The sequence below is a fragment of the Vigna umbellata genome, chromosome 2 (genome assembly GCF_029865625.1).
Source record: "Vigna umbellata cultivar VRB3 chromosome 2, Vumbellata_1.0, whole genome shotgun sequence".
Classification (NCBI taxonomy): Eukaryota; Viridiplantae; Streptophyta; class Magnoliopsida; order Fabales; family Fabaceae; genus Vigna; species Vigna umbellata.
In genome coordinates, this window is record NC_142166.1 from 38,192,989 (window position 1) to 38,211,984 (window position 18,996).

The following is an 18,996-nucleotide window of genomic DNA, read 5'->3' on the forward strand; positions in this document are numbered from 1 at the left end:
TAAAAGTTTGGTGTAAGAACCTATAAAATGGTCTAAGAGTAATGGTGATTTTTAAAAATATCACTAGAATATTTTAAGGATGAAAGGTTAAGGATATGAATAGGTTTTCTATTAACGAAAGTTCATTTTATAAAAATCATTGTCTCTCTAGACTTTATCTCTAAGCTTCTGATTTACTTTCTCTCTAGATTTCTAACCTTAATCTTCATCCTTTTGAAGATCAAGAACCATATGATTAATCCTAGTGAAGATCTCTACACATCTACTTGATCATATTGAATAATAAAATAAGTTCCCATTTTACCCTTTTGAGGTGGTTTTGCTCTTTGAGCTTGAATGTGTGCTCTAATGCAATGCATGTGGCTCAAATGTGCTCAAAATGAATCTCGATTGCTCTGTGATCGTGGTGATATGTTTATAATTTATAATCAAGATTTTCTTTGTCTATTTAGGACATCTTATGAGAAATAGAGCTTTAAGGAGCAACTAAGAATTAACCAAGGTAAGAAGACCTAGTAGTAATTTTACACTTATTGATATCCATTTTGACATGTGTATATTAGTTTCAATTGAGATTATGTGATTGTTTTATTTTGGTTTTGTTTGATTGAGAATTAAACAATGATGAGCAATTTAGGTGTTCCCAAATAATATGGTATAAAAGGATTAGTTAAATTTTAATTGTATCAATAAAGTGTTTGAGTATAAGAAGGGAATAGAATTATGATTTTATTGCTTGGAATTTTGTTTTAGGTCATTTTGGCATTGTTGTATGTGGAGCTAAATTGATTTGGTTAGGATTGTCCAATTTGATATATCTAATGGTTATTTTGAACTAAAATAGTATTTTAAACTAAGAAGGAACTAAAGTTGCATAGATAGTTAAGTTGGATAACCCATTTAAGTGTATTTGAGAGTTAAAACTCTAATGCAGCATTCGGCAGTACCACAAAACCGTTGGACGTCACTTGCAAGACTCAAATCATTGAGCTCCAATGGTCCAGAGCGTCTGACAAAATCCTAGGACCGTTGGGCACTCACTTGACAGTGACCTCTAGGGATCCAAGACATTGGGCAATCCCTTAGTTGCGTTGTGCGCTCACTTGATAATGAGTACCAAGAGATCTAGCACTGGGACCTAGATATGGGGCGTTGGGTGACACATTGTTTTGAATAGTGAGTTGCTCAATAAAATTTTGATTCTCACTTTGTAAACCATTAAATTGGACTAGAATTTTGGCAGATGGTTCTTAATATATGGTTCTTCATTTTGATCCTTGGGATGATCAATTAATGGTTTGTAAATTAAGAAAAAAAAATTCACTAATGGAAATATTGCAATTAAGGGTTATGCTAATTCAATAAAAAATAAATAATAAATTATTAACAATTCAATTGAAATAAATAACAAATGATTGATGTTATGAAATGAGTTTGGATTAAACTAAAATACATAGATATGACATGGTAGGATGATTTAAGATTCTATAAGAATGTAATGTAGATGAATTGAGAATGTTTTTATGTTTGCTTGTATCTTGTGTTAGGGTGTATTGAGATGTTGATATTGTAAAGGGTTTATCCCGAATCTAGTAGAATCCTACTCAAATATTGAGGAAGATATCTAGTTGTGAGAGTTGAAGAAGATTCTGTAAGACAATATTTTTGTCTCTCTTCTTTTAGAAAGTCACAACCTTCATTGCCAACATCGTTAGTATTTTATGATGTGGTAAAAAGTGTGTCACATCCCAAACCTGTTTAAGATACGTGTGTTGTGTCCTAGTTTAGCAAAATAGTTCGGTGGCAAACATTATGCCACATCCACAGTCTGATAAGGTCAGCAAGACACGTGTGTTGTTTTCCCAAGTCGACAAGATATTTAGATAGTCTGATAAGGCATTAGGATAGTTCGGTAAAGTGCATGGAGGACTCATACAACTCGTTGGGAAGTCTATATAGCTCGGTAAAGTGTTATTTGAGTTATCTAAATTACCTACCAAGTTACTTGAGTTCTCCATACATCTTATCAAACTATGAGTTCTCCATGCACCTTTACAGGTCATTTGAACTTCCCACCAAGCTATTTGAGTTCTCCATGCATCTTACCAAACTATCTAGTTTCCCACCGAGCTATCCAGATGTCTTACCAACCTAGAGACACAGTACACGTGTCTTGCCGACCTTACCGGGTTGAGGACGGGACACACTATTTTCCATCGAGCTATCTTGCCAACCTAGAAATACAATACAATTGTTTTAAACGATGACACACCATTTGTCACTTAAAAAAGAAATAATGACATTAGTCATGGAGGACTAAACCTATGACTTTCTAAAATGATCTAAATAGAAGAAAGTTTGGAAAAGAGACAAAAACTAAAAACATATAGTAATTTAGAAAGTATAAACATAATTAACCATTTTTATAAAAAGTGAAAAGTGTATAGTGGGAAAAAGGAAAAGAATAGGAAGATTTTTTTTATATGAATACAGTGTGTAAAACAACTTGTAATTTTTTTTGTGGAAATTAATTAAATGTTGTATAAATATAAGACAATATTTTCATTGTTTTGGGAACACATTTTTGAAGGCAACATTTAAAAAAGTATCGTATAAATAATCAATGTTTTATAAGGTGTGGTCTTTGGTAAGTTTTAAACCACACCTATCAAAATTTGTGGTCTTTTGGTAATTCTTAAACAAGACTTATAAAATTGTTGCTTTCTATGTCCTTAGGCAACACTTTCATATGCGTTGTCAAGTTCAATGTTGTTTAAAATGAAAAATGGTGTAGTGAGCTATGCAGCATGAACAATGAACAAGGAATAAGTGATTTGTGGCGCCCAAAAACGCGAAGTTTCAACGAGAGTGGTGGAGGACCGACGATGAGAAAGTGCGATGAAGCTCTGTGGCATATCGGCGGCGTCAAGAGCGGTGAGGAGAAGCTAGGCAGTGGAATGGAATGAATTTACATGAAATACAATAAAGTTTACTTTAAATTAATATAAAACAAAATCTCAAATATAAATTTACGTCATGAGTAAAACTATTAAGAAAACTTAAAGAAGTCGAAAACATCATAAATAAAAGAAAAGAAAAATATTTTTTTTTATGGTAGTGCTAATTGATAATGAAAGAAACTTTGTTATGGCAGTGTTAATTGATAATGATTTATGTCTTTTCGAATATATACAAGGGAAAATAAATATTTGAATTAAAATTAATAAAATATGATATGTAATATGTTATTGTTATTGGTGCATTGGAGGAAAAGGGAATATCTTTCACACTTGTTACAATTTTTATATAGCACGAAGCATGTGGAGAACAATAGAATAGAAGGTGTGCTTTCATTGTTTAAAATATCTGTAAGTGTGTGACACGCCAATGATTATGTGTGTGTGCTTACGTAATTAATAAAAAATGTTTATTCGAAGTGTTAAAAAGAATCGCATAAGAATCCCGCATTACTTTCTTAATGATAAAAAATTAAGAATATGAATGATTCATGTGTTTTTTTAATGAATGAAAGCAAGAGATGCTACTTTCTCCTTTCTTTAATTCTGTGTTACCAAAGTTAGCATCTTCCATTTTCCTATGCTTATCCACAAAATCGCATCAGATTCCGTTTTATTTTTTTTATTAGCTAAAAAAATACTTCTGAATTGACCGTTTGCACGTAAGAACGATTTACTAAATCCAAGAGAAAAATAAATAAATTAAATTGAGAAAAAAAATATATTCTTTTAAAATATAAATAACTTTAAAACAACTTTAATTTTTATTTATTAAAAGTTTATTTCTTTAATTTTACATCACTTCATCTTTTCTTTACCTTCTCAACTTAATAGTTGATCTTTTGTAGAATTTAATCATGTTTAAAAAAAAAAGATGACGGAAAGCAAAACACGATGGATTAACTATAATTTTGAGAAAGGTTAGTTTCTTCATTTTTTCTATTTAAAGTTTATCCTTTTCTTTTTCCCTTTTATGTGCGATTAATTTCATTTTTTTTTAGATTGAACATGTAACCCTTTAAGATGTACTTAAGTTTATTAAAAAATACCAGTTATACATTATTTCCTTTATATATTGAGTATAGTGTAAATGTATACAACTAAAATAAAGAAATATAAAAGAGAAATAACTTGTAAGCACCATTTTACATATTTTCTATATTTTCTTCGATATCAGCTATTGTAGAATTATTTGTTTGTGAGTTAAAAACATAATTCAACTACAAAACACATAAAATAAGTGAAAATATGAGTTAACTATTTAATTGCACACATAACATGTATAATCTCTCATCAACTTATAAAAAGTCATCCATCTCCTCGACAATAATACTTGATTAGCTTAACATTCTAAAATATTTTGTATAGATAAGATATAGCAATCTTTTATAATAAAGTAATTTCTTACACAATTCATCAAGTATCAATGACTTTTTACTCTCAATGTCAAAAATTTGTATTCCATACCACCACTTAATATTTTGTCTATTTCACTCAATGTATTACTAAAACATTAAATATAATTGAATCTCCTAATTATATATATATATATATATATATATATATATATATATATATATATATATATATTCATGAGATAATACCATTTTTTTTACTTACAACATACACTATATTTTATCTCATGATAAATTTCACACATTATCCTTCAACTATAATTAATGACATTCCACGATTGCAATTGATTTCATTTAAGAAGTGAACTTTAAACCTTACTGAACCTCACAATTGCATCCATTATATATTATAAATTGACTTTATATTTCAATGTGAGACTTTCAACAATATCCATAAGTATGAGCAATGGAAAAATAAATATTCAACTTAAATAATCTAATAACACAAAATTACTTTCAAACATTAATTTAAAAAATAAATAAAGAAGTGTCACTTAAGTTATATGTCGCTTGAGGAATAATTCACACAATTTAAATGACAATATTCTTGTTTAACATCATCTCAGTGATTGTATGATACTTCAATTGAATTTAATATAACATCTTTCTTACTTTAACCAAACCACCAACCAACATTTGAGGGTTTGAAATTATAGTGGAGAAAGAATCAACACTAAATTTTCATTTCTCAAACTTTATATCATTATTTGAGTGACACGACTACATACATCAACCTTTCTAAATTCCACCTCAAAACCTTATCTTATCATTGCTCGCATAACAAGTGTTTTCAAGAATTGATGCAAGTTCTTTCTCACTCAAATCTCAATCGATAAATAATATAGTGAGAAATTATATCGCTTTAACGACTAAATAGACAATTGATCAATAATGTTCTATAATTATTATGAATGTTGTCACTTGAACATCTTGAATGACTAACTAACCCTTAAGTAATACATACAAAATAACAAAAATAAATAAAGAAGAAAAACTAGTTTTTCAATCCCTTCCAACTACTCTTACTCATACCAAAACATTATAAACATCAAATTTCACATATTATTGCAACTATAATCATGATTTAGATTATACATCAAAATATGCTTTTAAAACACCCAATCTAAACCAAACACAGATACAATGCTTAATACCAATTTACATCGAACTTTAATATTTAATCAATTTAATCTTAATAACTAATTTTTATTTCACATAAAAACTAACAAAACAATCAATATTGTTTTAATATTTATCCTTATTTGACCATTGTTTAAAAATGTTCCAAAACATGTGAAAAACCTAGCTTACAATGTCTAACCATATATAATAATAGGTGACTATTTATGTGAAAAAATGGTTCAAGAAACATCCAAAAGCAAAGTTTTAAAGAAATAAACACAAACCAATACAAATAATACATAATACATAGTGACCAAAATTATACGATTGTGATGTGAGGAAGAAGTTAAAACCTCCTAATGAGGTGGGTAGATTCATGAACTTGCATAATATCTTTACTAATAAGTTGATTGTATAAATTCATATATATTCAGTTAATTAGTCCTCACTGTAATAATGCAGAAACCCCTATCAATTTCTTGAAATGTTTGGGACCTTATAGAAAATTTTAAAATATTTTTCTTTATATTTTCTAAAATTGACAAATCATATATCTATAAGCTCTTTTAACGTCCTTCTTGTCATCCTTTATTCAAAAGTATCTTTTATTCTATTTTTCCTTTGTTTTTTATTTTTACTTTCTTTTTATGTACACGTCCTTCTCCCCTTGTCTCAACTTTTAAGACTTTAATACACAGAAAAAAAACACGAGTATTATTTTAAAAAAGAAAAACATTAATAGCATTTACATATTTGTTTTGTTTTTTGTTTTATTTTGTCAAGTACATATTAATACAGTATCGGTGGTGCTATAAAATATTTTTCAATCTTTTGAAATTTCAAAATTTTCAAATAAATTTTTTCATTTGGAATATACTGAAAAAACAGTATAGACAAATAACTTGTAACTTTGCTAAACTCATAATATGTAATTTTTCAATAGAACTTAGCACATATAGTAAGAATATCCATACAAATTCATATTATCATATACAAAAGCTTTAAGAATAATATTTATAAAAGTATCTTCATCCATACTTGTATTTTTCTTTTACTATAATGACAAAAATAATTTGAATAAGAAAATATTATTTTTTTATTCAAATTATTTTTGTCATTATTTTCTAATAAACAATTCTTCACTTGACAACAAAAAATAATAGAATTCACGTAACTAAATTAAAAAAAAAAAATAGGTTCAATGTTTATAATTAAAAATAGATCCTCCTTTTGGAGATTTTTCTCTGAACTGTCAATACATGATTTTGAATATGGTTGCTTTTTCACCTTCTTTTCTCTCACTTTCTCCAAAACATGTTTTTCCTCTTTTCCTTTAAGTTTCTCTCTCTCTCTCTCTCTCACACACACACACACTTGTTTCTCTATATGTTTTTGTCGTCTAAGTTCCCTTCTATTTTTTTTTTCTTAATGTGTAATAATCTCTTATCTTTTTGTTAACTTAGTGATTTCTTCCTAATATATTGATAAAAAGTATATGATTATGTATTCACACGTGAATATCAAACAAATAAAATATTCGGTGAGATCAAGATAAGATATTTACGTTAATTGTCTTTTTACTGTATAGAGGATATTTTAATAAATTCAGAATATATAAATGTACATATCTTAATTTTGTAAGAGTTATGTGTTAAGATGTTTTGAAATTGACATTACATTTTCAATTTATTTATATGTTTTTATGTTTTTCTATTTGTGATATATATTAAGTGTATTGCGTATATTTGTATGAACTTATGTTATATTCATTAATGAAATTATTTATTATATTATATTTCTAAAACATTAAATTACTGTACTAATTAACTATAAAAAGATGGTTTATATATATGTGTGTGTTTTTCGAAAACCTAACTGATTATTTAATCGGTAAAGATAGCGATTGAAGACTCACGAACCGGTGATTAAATAATACTGATAAATAATATATAAAATAACACTAAAGAAATATAACATCATAATTTAATAATGTCAAAACAAAAAATAACATATTTCATAATATTTAGATTCAATCGTCAACCATTCATAATAATAATAAAAGAAACAAGTTTCCTAAAAGGAAAATGAAAAATACTTTACCTTTTTATTTGCAAGGAAAAAGTAAAAAAATATTTTTTAAAACATTATAAAAATGTAGTTAATCCACTTTGAAAAGATTCTTAAGCAATTTGTGATTTTTACGATTTCACTGTCATTAGCTTTGGAATGGTGATTGTGGGAATGAAAATGGTTGGATTAACATGGTGAATAAAAGAGTGCGAAAAGAAAGAGAAAGATGAAAAAAATAAAAAATAAATCATTGATTTAGAAAAGTAAATGAATTTGGCATGTGAGAAACATGAGATCATAGGCCATCCATCACAGAACATAAATAATGTTTTGAGTGACATTTACACTTTAGTGTTGTTGTGTTTGACATGGTACATCCTATTTAAAAATTCCACAATTAATATTTGTGACTGAGCTTTAAGCAGAAAAAAGGCAAAAGCAGCTTTTCCGATAATGAAAAAAGAAAAAGAAAAAGAAAAAGAAGAAAAAGAAAGGCAAACGTGGAAACCAGAATCGAGAGCGTGCACCTCTAAAAATGTCCTATAAATAAAGGCACCAGAACCTCCATTTTCTTCCAAACACAAGCTCTGAAAAGAAGAGATTAAGAGAGAGAGAAGTGGATAGGGTGTTGCAGAGTTAGTCGCTATCCATCTTCCTTCGTCGCTTCGGTTCTGCTTCACTCTCTGCCTTTCGCATCACTCATCAGGCAACACGCTCATCCCACTCTCACCACCACATTTCTTTTTACCCTAACTTCTTCCCCTTCTCTTTCACTTCTTTCCTTTTCCTTTCTTCCTGTTTCATTTTTTCGAATTCTAAACCCTAGCGTTTCACATTCTTCTTTTATTCTCTACGCTGCGCCATAGCAATAACACGTTGCACCTCCCCGTTCTGTTATTTCATGCTACGCGCTGCATTTTCTGTTTTATTTGCCACTCTGTTTTTAAGCACGCGTTTCGAACTTTCTCGCGGGATTGGTTGTTCTTTGTTAGCGTATTAGTTTCTCTTTTACTTTATTTTATTTGATTGTTTGAATTTTTGTTAATTTGATTTTGAATTTTGAAAAGAAAACCTCGAAATGAAAGGAGAAGCAGATTATTGAGACATGATTTGTTTCCTTTTTAAGGGCGCATAATCAGATGCTGCCGGACTTAAATATGGAATTAAATAAATTATTTGGGCACGTTATTTTGTCAGAGAGAGATTTGATTGTGCCGTCTATTTTTTTAGCCTGAATCAGTGATTGTTTGATTCTGTAGAATACTATATTATATTGCTGATTTTATGAAAATCTTTTTTGTTTTCCTTCTACTTATACTTAGTTCACTTTTTATATCTACCTATTATTTTACTTATGCTCAAAGTAGAATTGTAATTGTAATTTTGATTTCTCTTTTTCTGGTGGCTTATTTCTTGGTAAATCTCCCTTTATTTGTTGGTGAACAAAAGTTGAAGCCTAATTTGTATGACCAAATAAAATAGGAAAGACAATGCTTTGTAGTATTTGTTTTGTGGGTCATTCTTATTAATGAGGTTCTGTTGGCATTGTGTTGCCTGTAGGGTCGTTTTGTAAGTGCTGTGATTCTTTGTTTTGTGTAATATGAACTTAAGGATTATCTTTTTAAAATTTTGTGCTTATTGTACAGAGACTGGAGCCAGAGAAGAAAAGAATAATATATGGAGGCCGGCGCAGGAAAAGGTTTGGAATGCCCGAAGACTATGGATGGGAAGGCGAGTAACGGGAGTGGGATAGAGAAGGAAATTCCTTCTTGTTGTTTGAAGGCTAAAGCTTCAGCCCCTGAGTCAGAGGCAAAGTGTCATTCCACTGTTGTTTCTGGATGGTTTTCGGCTTCTCAAACTTTCTCAGGTTATTATCTGCTACGGTTCAAGTTATAAGAATAAGGCCTAATTTCTGACAAAGACCTGACTTCTATTTTATCCTTTTGTTTTTACAGGGAAATCTGTAAAACCAGAATATTTCAACAACCCGATGTGGCCAGGTAGGTTCTACTTACTAGTCTGCAATTCTGCACTGTTGGTTCAAATTTGTTTTATTGCAGCGAAAGTTTTTCCTCTTTTATGATTTTTGATAGCCTTAATTTCAAAACTTGCTTCTGAAAATTGTTCATATTCTTATTTTGATAGTTTCCTCAGTTATTGTAGACTTTAGATACCGTTGAATCTTCTGAGGAAAGACCGGATTGTCTGACCTAAATGTTTGATGGTATTTATTGAACATTTGCCACTGTTATCCTCGTTTATTTGAACTACAATTCCTGATAACAATTGTCCATGTTATACAGTTATGTATAAAATCGTTCACTTTGATTGTTTAGTATTATTTGTGTACTGCGTGTGAAATTATTGCTGCTGATGGCTTTTTGTGCGTATAATTAGGAGAAGCCCATTCAATTAAAGTTGAAAAGATCTTGTACAGGGAAAAGTCAGATTACCAAGAGGTCTTGGTTTTTGAGGTTTGGCCTCTTCATCTTTTAATGTACTCCAAATTTGACGTTCGAGGGATCAACTCTATTCCATTTGCTTTTGCAGTCATCAACGTACGGGAAAGTACTGGTACTTGATGGAATTGTTCAATTGACTGAGAAGGATGAATGTGCTTATCAGGAGATGATTGCTCATCTACCCCTCTGTTCGATTCCATCCCCCAAAACGGTAAAGTCATTTGATCTGATGATTTTGATTCCGAGCATATCATGACTGTCTAACAATAACATTATAATCTTGATAGCCTTGCGGTGATTATTGTTCCCTTTTTTATCCTCTCATTTGTCTGGAGAAAGTGTTGATATATATTAAAAAAATGTTTGATTGAATTTACTCTACTTTTTCATGCTTTTCTTTTTCTTTCTATCTGTTTTCATAATCTATGTAATGATTTTTTATGTTCATTCAGGTTTTAGTTGTTGGTGGTGGAGATGGTGGAGTACTCAGGGAAGTATCCCGCCACAGCTCTGTAGAACATATTGATATCTGTGAGATAGATCAGATGGTTATTGACGTAAGTAAATTCATATTTTGATCATTAATATAGCTACTTCCATATTGAGAAAAAAAATATTATGGTCATTATGCAGGTTTCCAGGAAATTTTTTCCCGATTTAGCTGTTGGGTTTGAAGATTCTCGGGTACATCTTCACGTTGGAGATGGTATATTTTTGTCAGCTGGTCTTGTTTTAAATGTGTTTTGTTTCCGTGGCTTTATATTTACTGATTATAATTTGTTGGGTTATTTACTGGATTTTTTTTATCCAATTTTGACAGCTGTTGAATTTCTTAAATCTGCTCCTGAAGGGAGGTATGATGCGATAATTGTTGATTCCTCCGATCCAGTGGGTATGCCATTTTAATTTAAAATGATTCATCTAACATAATTTCGTTAGAGCCATTTAGTTTTGCTTAACTGGATGAGGTTGGCCCGAACTCTTGTAATTCCATTTGATACTCAATTGAGTGATTACGTACTAAGTTTATTCTGTATAGCTTTGGAAGTTCGCTGTCATGTATGAGGAATTTTTTCAACAAGCTTTTAGGTTGCTTTGTTAGCTGGTATACTAAAATATTGATCAATTATCTGCATCTGCCTTACGCTCAATTGTTAAAATTTAGTTTTATCAGAAATTTTCTCGCTATATTGTTTATCTTGAATTATCCATCATCCCATCAGCGAGTCATTCATCATATAGACAAATTTAGGAATATGGTTTCCTCAGTTTTTGGTTATTATTATTAAGTATTTGCTTAATCACACTTCTGCAATTTAGGTCCTGCCCAGGAACTTGTTGAGAAGCCTTTTTTTGATACTATAGCAAAGGCATTAAGGCCTGGTGGAGTCCTTTGTAACATGGCAGAGAGTATGTGGCTTCATACACACCTTATTCAAGATATGATCTCTATTTGTCGAGAAACATTCAAAGGTTCTGTACATTACGCATGGGCGAGTGTTCCAACATATCCAAGGTAGAGCACTTTAGCTTGTGTTAAGTTTATATATTTCTGTTTTTCTCTGCATTGAAGTTCCTCTCATGTTTCTTTCGTATTGTCTTTGTTTTTATGTTTTGCTTGCACCTGTTGCGAGAGTGAGCTCTTCAACGTGATTCAGATAAATTATTTTTGAGGAATTCAATATACATTATTTTTGAGGAATTCAACTTTGTGATTGTATGTTGCGACCTTTTCCTTGGCATGCAGTGGTGTGATAGGCTTTCTTCTCTGTGCAACGGAAGGACCACCGGTTGATTTTGTTAACCCTATCAATCCGATTGAAGAGTTGGAAGGTGCTAATGAGCACAAAAGAGAACTTCGATTCTACAATTCAGAGGTAAATACATGGGTAGTTAACGCAATTGCCTATATAACTTTCATTGGTATGGGTGATCTTTTTTAAATTTTATTTTTTAACCATGGTGGGTAGCAATAGAAATTGGCTTTTTGCGTGTGATTTTGTCATTAAATTTTTGTAATGGTTCGTTGATACTGTTATGTTACGGATGATGTCAAAGAATTTATGGAGATTATTTGAGCTTTTGAAAACAGCTTATGACCCGTGTTTTTTAACCTTATTTCAGTCACAGCTTGTTTTTTTTTTTGAGCTTATCCCGAATAATGTGATGATCATCGTATTTACGATACCAGAGCTGGTTGAATATTTTATTATTTAAATTGTTTACTTGAGCACACTTTAAATGGTAATTGATCACTGTTTATGTATGGTTTTTTGCAGATGCACTCAGCTGCTTTTGCATTGCCGGGTTTCCTGAAGAGAGAAGTGAGTCTGCTACGTGATCCCTCCCTTCAGTAGCCAGGTGTGATTGCTTATTGAACCCCTAAATAAGCAATTTTGATTTCCTTGTCACTGACGAGTGTGAGAGAAAAAATAGGAATGTGGTGTGATTATGTTTAGGTTAATTAGCTTAGTCCTTTTGGATGGCTGCCTCTTATCTAGTTTTCTATTCTATCGTTAGGGGTTTTCCTGCACATGCTTGTAAGACATGAATTACCAATTATTAAATAAATACGAGGAAATAATTTGGTTTTTAAGAAATTAGTCTTTTCAGAATATAACTTTAATATAATATAGATAGGAGAAAAAATTAAAATGGTATTTAACATATTCTCATTTCATGTAATTTGAAGTTTATTATATAATATGAAATATACGAAGTTAATAAAGTATCAAATATGAAGTATAAAAGATTATTGGATTGGTCGTATGCTTCCGGAAACTCAAGCCTTATTTTGGGGCTGAGCTTGGGAAAAGTTAAAAAAGCAAATTTCCTCACGATATCACGTTGAATTATCTAGAAAAATGACATTGTATTGCCTAGAAGTTCCTTATTTTTATTAATTGTTCTATATAACAGAAATTCCCATATAAAAAGTAATAAAAATACACACCTTTTTCGGCTAGAAAATACTGTTATGTTTTAATAATCTGTTATGAAGTTTTGTTTACATTTTATGTTTAAAATATTTTGTAACATAGATATCCTCGGCCGAATATTGAACTGCATATGTATGTTAACGAGGTAGCTTGTTGGAGCACCTCTATATATAATTTTGGGGCTTCTTCTGCCACAGTTTCTCCTTGTATCTCCATAATGAAGTAAAAAAAATCCACTTTGTCCCTACTTTCTACCATTTTCTTCCTCGTCTTCTTCCAACGTTGTCCACTTCTCTCCGACAACTCTAGTGACTATTGATGTTGACCTCTTTTCTCCCATAACCCTTCAAAGACAACTCTAACATTGACCTTGTGCATTCATGCCGATGCCCTCCCTTCTAATTACGGGTGTTAAGTCAACTAATCTTGGCTCATCATTGATTGGATTAGCTCAATCCAATTTACTTTTTAGTTTGTAAGAAATTTTATAATAAATTGTTGTTCGGTTTGATCTACTAAGGGTGGGTGGGATGACTATTTTTTAATATTTTGTTTTTTAATTTATTTTATATATTTATATTTTATTATCTCATATTTATCTCTAAAGAAACAATTCATTTTTATATCAAATCTAATTGGGTATAAATTTTATTTTTCATCCTCACTTGTTTTCTTACTGATTAATGTCAATTAATTACTTTTCATAAAATAATTAAAAATTCTTACAAAAAAAATAATATTATCAATTATTCGAAATAAAAAAGATACATTTTATTTTTTAATATTAAATATTTAGAAAGAAATTATAATTATATATATATATATATATATATATATATATATATATATATAAATGTAACATCCCAATAAATAGTAATTACCATTAATCAGAACTAATCACATTTACTGAAATTACAGTGCAGTCTTAATATTTACAACAGCTGCTCAAAATTTAAAACTGAACGTACTACAATTACAGCGTTCAGGATCTATCAAAATTATAACAAATTCTGGATGAACAGTACTGTAAAACTATATACAGAACTTCCAAAATACAGTACAGAAAATCTAACAGTTACTACGGAACGAGCACTCTACTGCTCAGCTTTAACTTCAACTTCTACCAAGTTGGCATCCTCCAAATTTTCTTCTTCCAGCATTGTTTCCAGAGGTGCCTCACCATCTGCTCACATCCACAACGGATGATCATTGCATTGACAAGACGGACATACAGAAACAGTAGACAACACAAGGAAAACGCAAGGGTAAGCTTAGGTAATTTAATTTATACAATCAACATATTTTAACATAGTAAATCAATCATACATTTCATACAACATTAGATATATTTTCTCGCATACAGTAACTTATCCAAATTCTCATAATTAAAGACTGTCCGGACTGTATGAAGCCATGTATCTACAGGCGTTCTTGCACCCGGGTGGTGTGGTAACTGGGATACACTCAACAGCTGCCACCCGAGGTTAACCCTATCAGTCCAAAGTACTCAGTAGGACTAGGGCCTCCTGCCATTCCCACGCATGACCTACTCCCCTCTACATGAGGATGAGCACTCACGGAATATCAGGATGAACAGCCATCAGCAGCTTTACCATGGTCATACTACACTACTTCTCATATTCACATCATGGTGACGTTCCTCCTTGGAACGCTCATTCACAATCCAATCCCATAAAATTCATTCACACTATCATTCACACCTTATTAACCATTCCTCTTATTCAGATTTCCATTCTGTGTTCCACTCTCTTAATTTAAACAAAGTTTATCATTTAATAGATTCAGATGATTGTATTACAGTACACTGCTATCACGTTTCTGAACAAAAGAAACGCACCATTATTCATTCACGGACGTTGAGACAATTGACTAATTTAATTGAAATTGAGTCTAAAAGATCCAAATAATACTTAGGAAAATTCTAAGTATAAAGACTTGAGGTTAAATGAAAAAGGACCATCACAGTTTAAATGATTTCAAATAAATAATCAGAGCATTAGTAAATTCGGAAACGAACACTGCCAGTCAAAGACCGAACGTTAATTAATAAATTGAACGAACGCTGTGAAGTTCGCTCACGAGCAATGATAAGGACGAGCGTTCAGTAGAAACTGAACCCTCCTTAGGACGAACGCTAGGTTAATGACCGAGCACCAAATAGAACGAACGCTCATCTGAACGGACGTTCGGTATCAGACCGAACGCTAACTAGGACGAACGCTCAATCTAAGACCGAGAGTTCCTTTGGACGAACGCTCAGTCTAATACTAAGCGCTGCTTATGACGAACGCTGGTAAACAAAACCGAGCGTCCTAACTATACTTCAATTTATTTTCAATCGTGGTACAAGCTAGGCCAAGCCGAACGCTCACACTTAACTCTTGACACCAATAACGCTCGTTCTTAATCAGAGTCCTTTCCAAATGAAAGAACCCTTATTCTAAAGGAAATTGCAGGGAAACCGAACGGTATAAGACCGTTCGATAACGAGCGTACATGATCAATCAGAGAAGATCAAAATTTCCAGATTTTTCAAACACGATAATTTCACAGATTTCATATGATTTGAACTTTAATAATTTCACCTTCACCATAAATCTCATACATTACAAAATTCATATTAGAATCTCATCAATACAGTATTTTCCAGTTTCCCAGTTCAAACATCTCATCATTTACATACAGTTCAAAACAATATCATTCCACACCATACAGAATTTCAATCACATTCCAGAATATACATCTCATTCTCTGCATACAGCTCAATCAATAACATCATCAACATATAATTCCCAAGTTTATCAGTCATATACAATCAGTACAATAGACTCGTGCTTGCATACTCCAAAATTCATAGATTTCATACAATTCAAACATTCAGTACACTTCATTGCTGTCATAAACATCAAACAAGTATTAAATTAAATTACTCAAGCTTCCCTTACCTGATCTAGCAGTGCACTTCCAAATGCTTATGGTTTCTCTAGTGCTGTCACGGCTTTCTATCCAGAAATTCACCCCACGATTTCTACTTAATCTAAGATACCAAAATCACATACAGTTCAGACCTATAATTCATTCATGCAACCAGAATTTGGTTTGCAGAAACAGAAGAAGAGAACGTTAAGGGAAGAGAACTTACCAGCCACAGAATTCTAACTTGTTCGGTTCTAATGAAAGCTTTCAACACCGAGAATTATTCTACGGTTTCTGAAATGGAAGCAGAGATGTTGGTAGTGAGTGATCTTAGAGAGAAGATGAAAGAGTTTAGAGAGAAGGCAGAGATGAAGAAAGGCTAGAGTTTCGTGAGGAAGAGGGTGATTGCACGCAGAGAATGGGAAGAGTTTTCCTGAAAATTCACTTCCTTCCTTCACAGAAACTAACTCCCATTCTCCACACACCACTTGTCTTCCACTAACATTCTCAGAGTGCTCCAACCGTGACACATGGCAGGCGCATGCAGTGGAAGTGTGAGTGCATTTTGACGTGTCACGGTGCATTAATTGATGATCAAAGAATGAATTAGTGTGTATTAATTTATCAGGTTCTCACAATATATATATATATATATTCTAAATTTAAGTATCAAATAAAATTTTATGAGAATCAAAACATTTATTAAATTTGTAAACATTACCAAAATAAAGGTAATAAAATTTAAAATATTTTTAAAAGATTACAAAAAATAGATGTTCAAATTTAAAAATATTTTAAATGTTTCTTTACTCTCAATTTTAACATTTTAATGAAATAATTTATATATATATATATATATATATATATATATATATATATATATATATATATTAATAGAAATTATAATACACCACAATAAAACGCAATAATAATTAAAATCTAACATAATTTTTTTTAACTTTAATATATGATGAAATGATCTTTTGAATTTTAATATATGATAGATGATGATAGATACGATTCAAATTAATGACATTAAATTATTATATTATAGTAAATAGACTTTTTTTATATAATTATGTTGATATAATTACACTTATATAATAAGTTAGAAAATAAAAATAATTATATGAAAAATATCTAAAAATATTTTACATGATAAAAATAAATAACAAAAAAATATTAGAAAGAAATAAAAGTAATCAAATGTGTATCTTAAAAATAATTTGATATATTACTAAAAGAAAACGTAAAAAGAAAAACAAATATATAATTAAGGATATAATAAAATGAAAAATATCTTAAAGATTTAAGAAAACTTTTCATATATTAAATTAGTCGAATTGTTGATAGACGATGAAAATTAGTTTAAAAGCAGAGATTTTCTGTGAAACAGAGACAAGTTCGAACAATACCCACGAAGATTATTATTTTGCTATCCTTGACTACAACAAAAATGGATTGACTTATTCATTTATCTTTTTATAGTAGTGGAATCAAAGTATTCACCTATTTTATTACATATTATTGTAAAGATAGTAGTTTAAAATTAAAGTAAGAATATATAACATAATAAAGAAATAATAAATTAAACTTCAAAACTATTCAAACATTATTAAACAAATTTTAATATTTAAAAAGATCAAATTATAGACGTATATAATTAAAACTAGTAAATAATTATAATAAAAAATTTATGAAAAATAATAGAAAAAACTAATAAAGTATTGGTAGTGAGTTATGGGTGGTTGAAGGTAAACTCAAACATATTTAAGTCAGGAGTAAAGTGAATCAGGTTTAATTTATCCTACATTTAAAAAAATTAATTTTTTTCCAATCCAACTAAACTCAACTCGTGATTAACTATAACTTCTCTTACAATCTCTCCGTACTCTTAAACTTTTTTCCTTTTGAATTATACAATACGAAATGTAAATTTGTATTTCAGAATATATTTTATATTTTAGATTTTAGATTATATAATTCAAAATATAAAATTTGTTTTCAAATGTATATCTAAACATGTCTCCAAAAGTATTATTAAATACAAAGAATAAAATTCGAATTTTTAGATTACAGAAGTGCAGGAAGAAATTATAGAGACTCAGGAAGAAGAGATCCTATCATTTCTACCTGTGGCCCTAAGTTTTTTGTACTTATAGCCATACATTTTTTTGACCGTATAATTCCAAATATAAATATATCTCATATTTTATATTTCATAATATCAAATTTATATTTCAAATTATATAATCTTAAAATACAAGAATTTATGAATGTATAAATTGAAATAATGGAAATAGAGGAAGAAGTTCCATCTTATTCCGGATTATTATATGATCTCTTAATAAAGACATTTTTCTATTTCTTATTATTTTGGTAACCATTATTTTTATAATTTAAATTAAGATTAATGTCACAAAATATAATTATAATACTATTTACATATGACTTATATTTAAACTACTTAAAATTATATTTTGCTTAAATATTTTTAATATCATGTTTTGATATTTTTGAATGCTATGTTTGAAAGGTTGTATAATAAAATTTAATTTTGTTTCACTGATTAATATATAAATTAAAAAAATGTTATAATTACAATTTGCTCCTTAACTATTATGTTTATATTTAATCATGGTTTTCTTTTTTTGTTTGAGGTTTTAGTTACTTTTTTACGCAACTTACCTATTATTTTCATATAATTTTTTTAATAAATGGTTGTTTTTTTTATATCTATGTTATTATTTATTCCACAAACTTGTCTAATGGAATTTTGATTGGAGTGTGTAATATCTGAGTGGTAAGAAAAAAACGGTGAAAGTTTTTGTTCGAAGATATTGGGTGTGTATATAATTTGTTTTTAACAAAATTGTCTCCGTTAAATTTTGTATAAATAAATTGAAATTCAAGAATTAAATTGTAATTCATAAAATAGTGTACAAATAATAATTTAAATAAAAATTCTTATATAGATAATTAAATTATATAATTTAAATCTAAAAATGATTAATTATTCAGTTATAACTTATAT

At 29.7% G+C, this 18,996-nt stretch overlaps 1 protein-coding gene across 1 annotated transcript; it reads left to right on the forward strand.

Moving 5' to 3' along the window:
* The first annotated feature begins 8,113 nt into the window (after positions 1-8,113).
* Positions 8,114-12,686, forward strand: SPDS3 (spermidine synthase 3). The gene is made up of 11 exons (XM_088106722.1): positions 8,114-8,330; positions 9,271-9,491; positions 9,580-9,624; positions 10,022-10,098; positions 10,175-10,297; positions 10,539-10,643; positions 10,720-10,792; positions 10,907-10,978; positions 11,407-11,602; positions 11,834-11,963; positions 12,366-12,686. The coding sequence occupies exons 2-11, from the start codon at positions 9,302-9,304 to the stop codon at positions 12,441-12,443; spliced, it is 1,089 nt and encodes a 362-aa protein (XP_087962848.1). The 5' UTR covers positions 8,114-8,330; positions 9,271-9,301; the 3' UTR covers positions 12,444-12,686.
* The last annotated feature ends 6,310 nt before the right edge of the window (positions 12,687-18,996 follow it).

Excerpts from the sequence above, each read along its gene's own strand:
- SPDS3 (XM_088106722.1), top strand. The coding sequence starts at position 9,302 with ATGGAGGCCGGCGCAGGAAAAGGTTTGGAATGCCCGAAGACTATGGAT. Across the intron at positions 10,298-10,538 it reads CGATTCCATCCCCCAAAACG|GTTTTAGTTGTTGGTGGTGG; the intron begins GTAAAGTCATTT and ends ATGTTCATTCAG. Across the intron at positions 11,964-12,365 it reads TTCGATTCTACAATTCAGAG|ATGCACTCAGCTGCTTTTGC; the intron begins GTAAATACATGG and ends GGTTTTTTGCAG.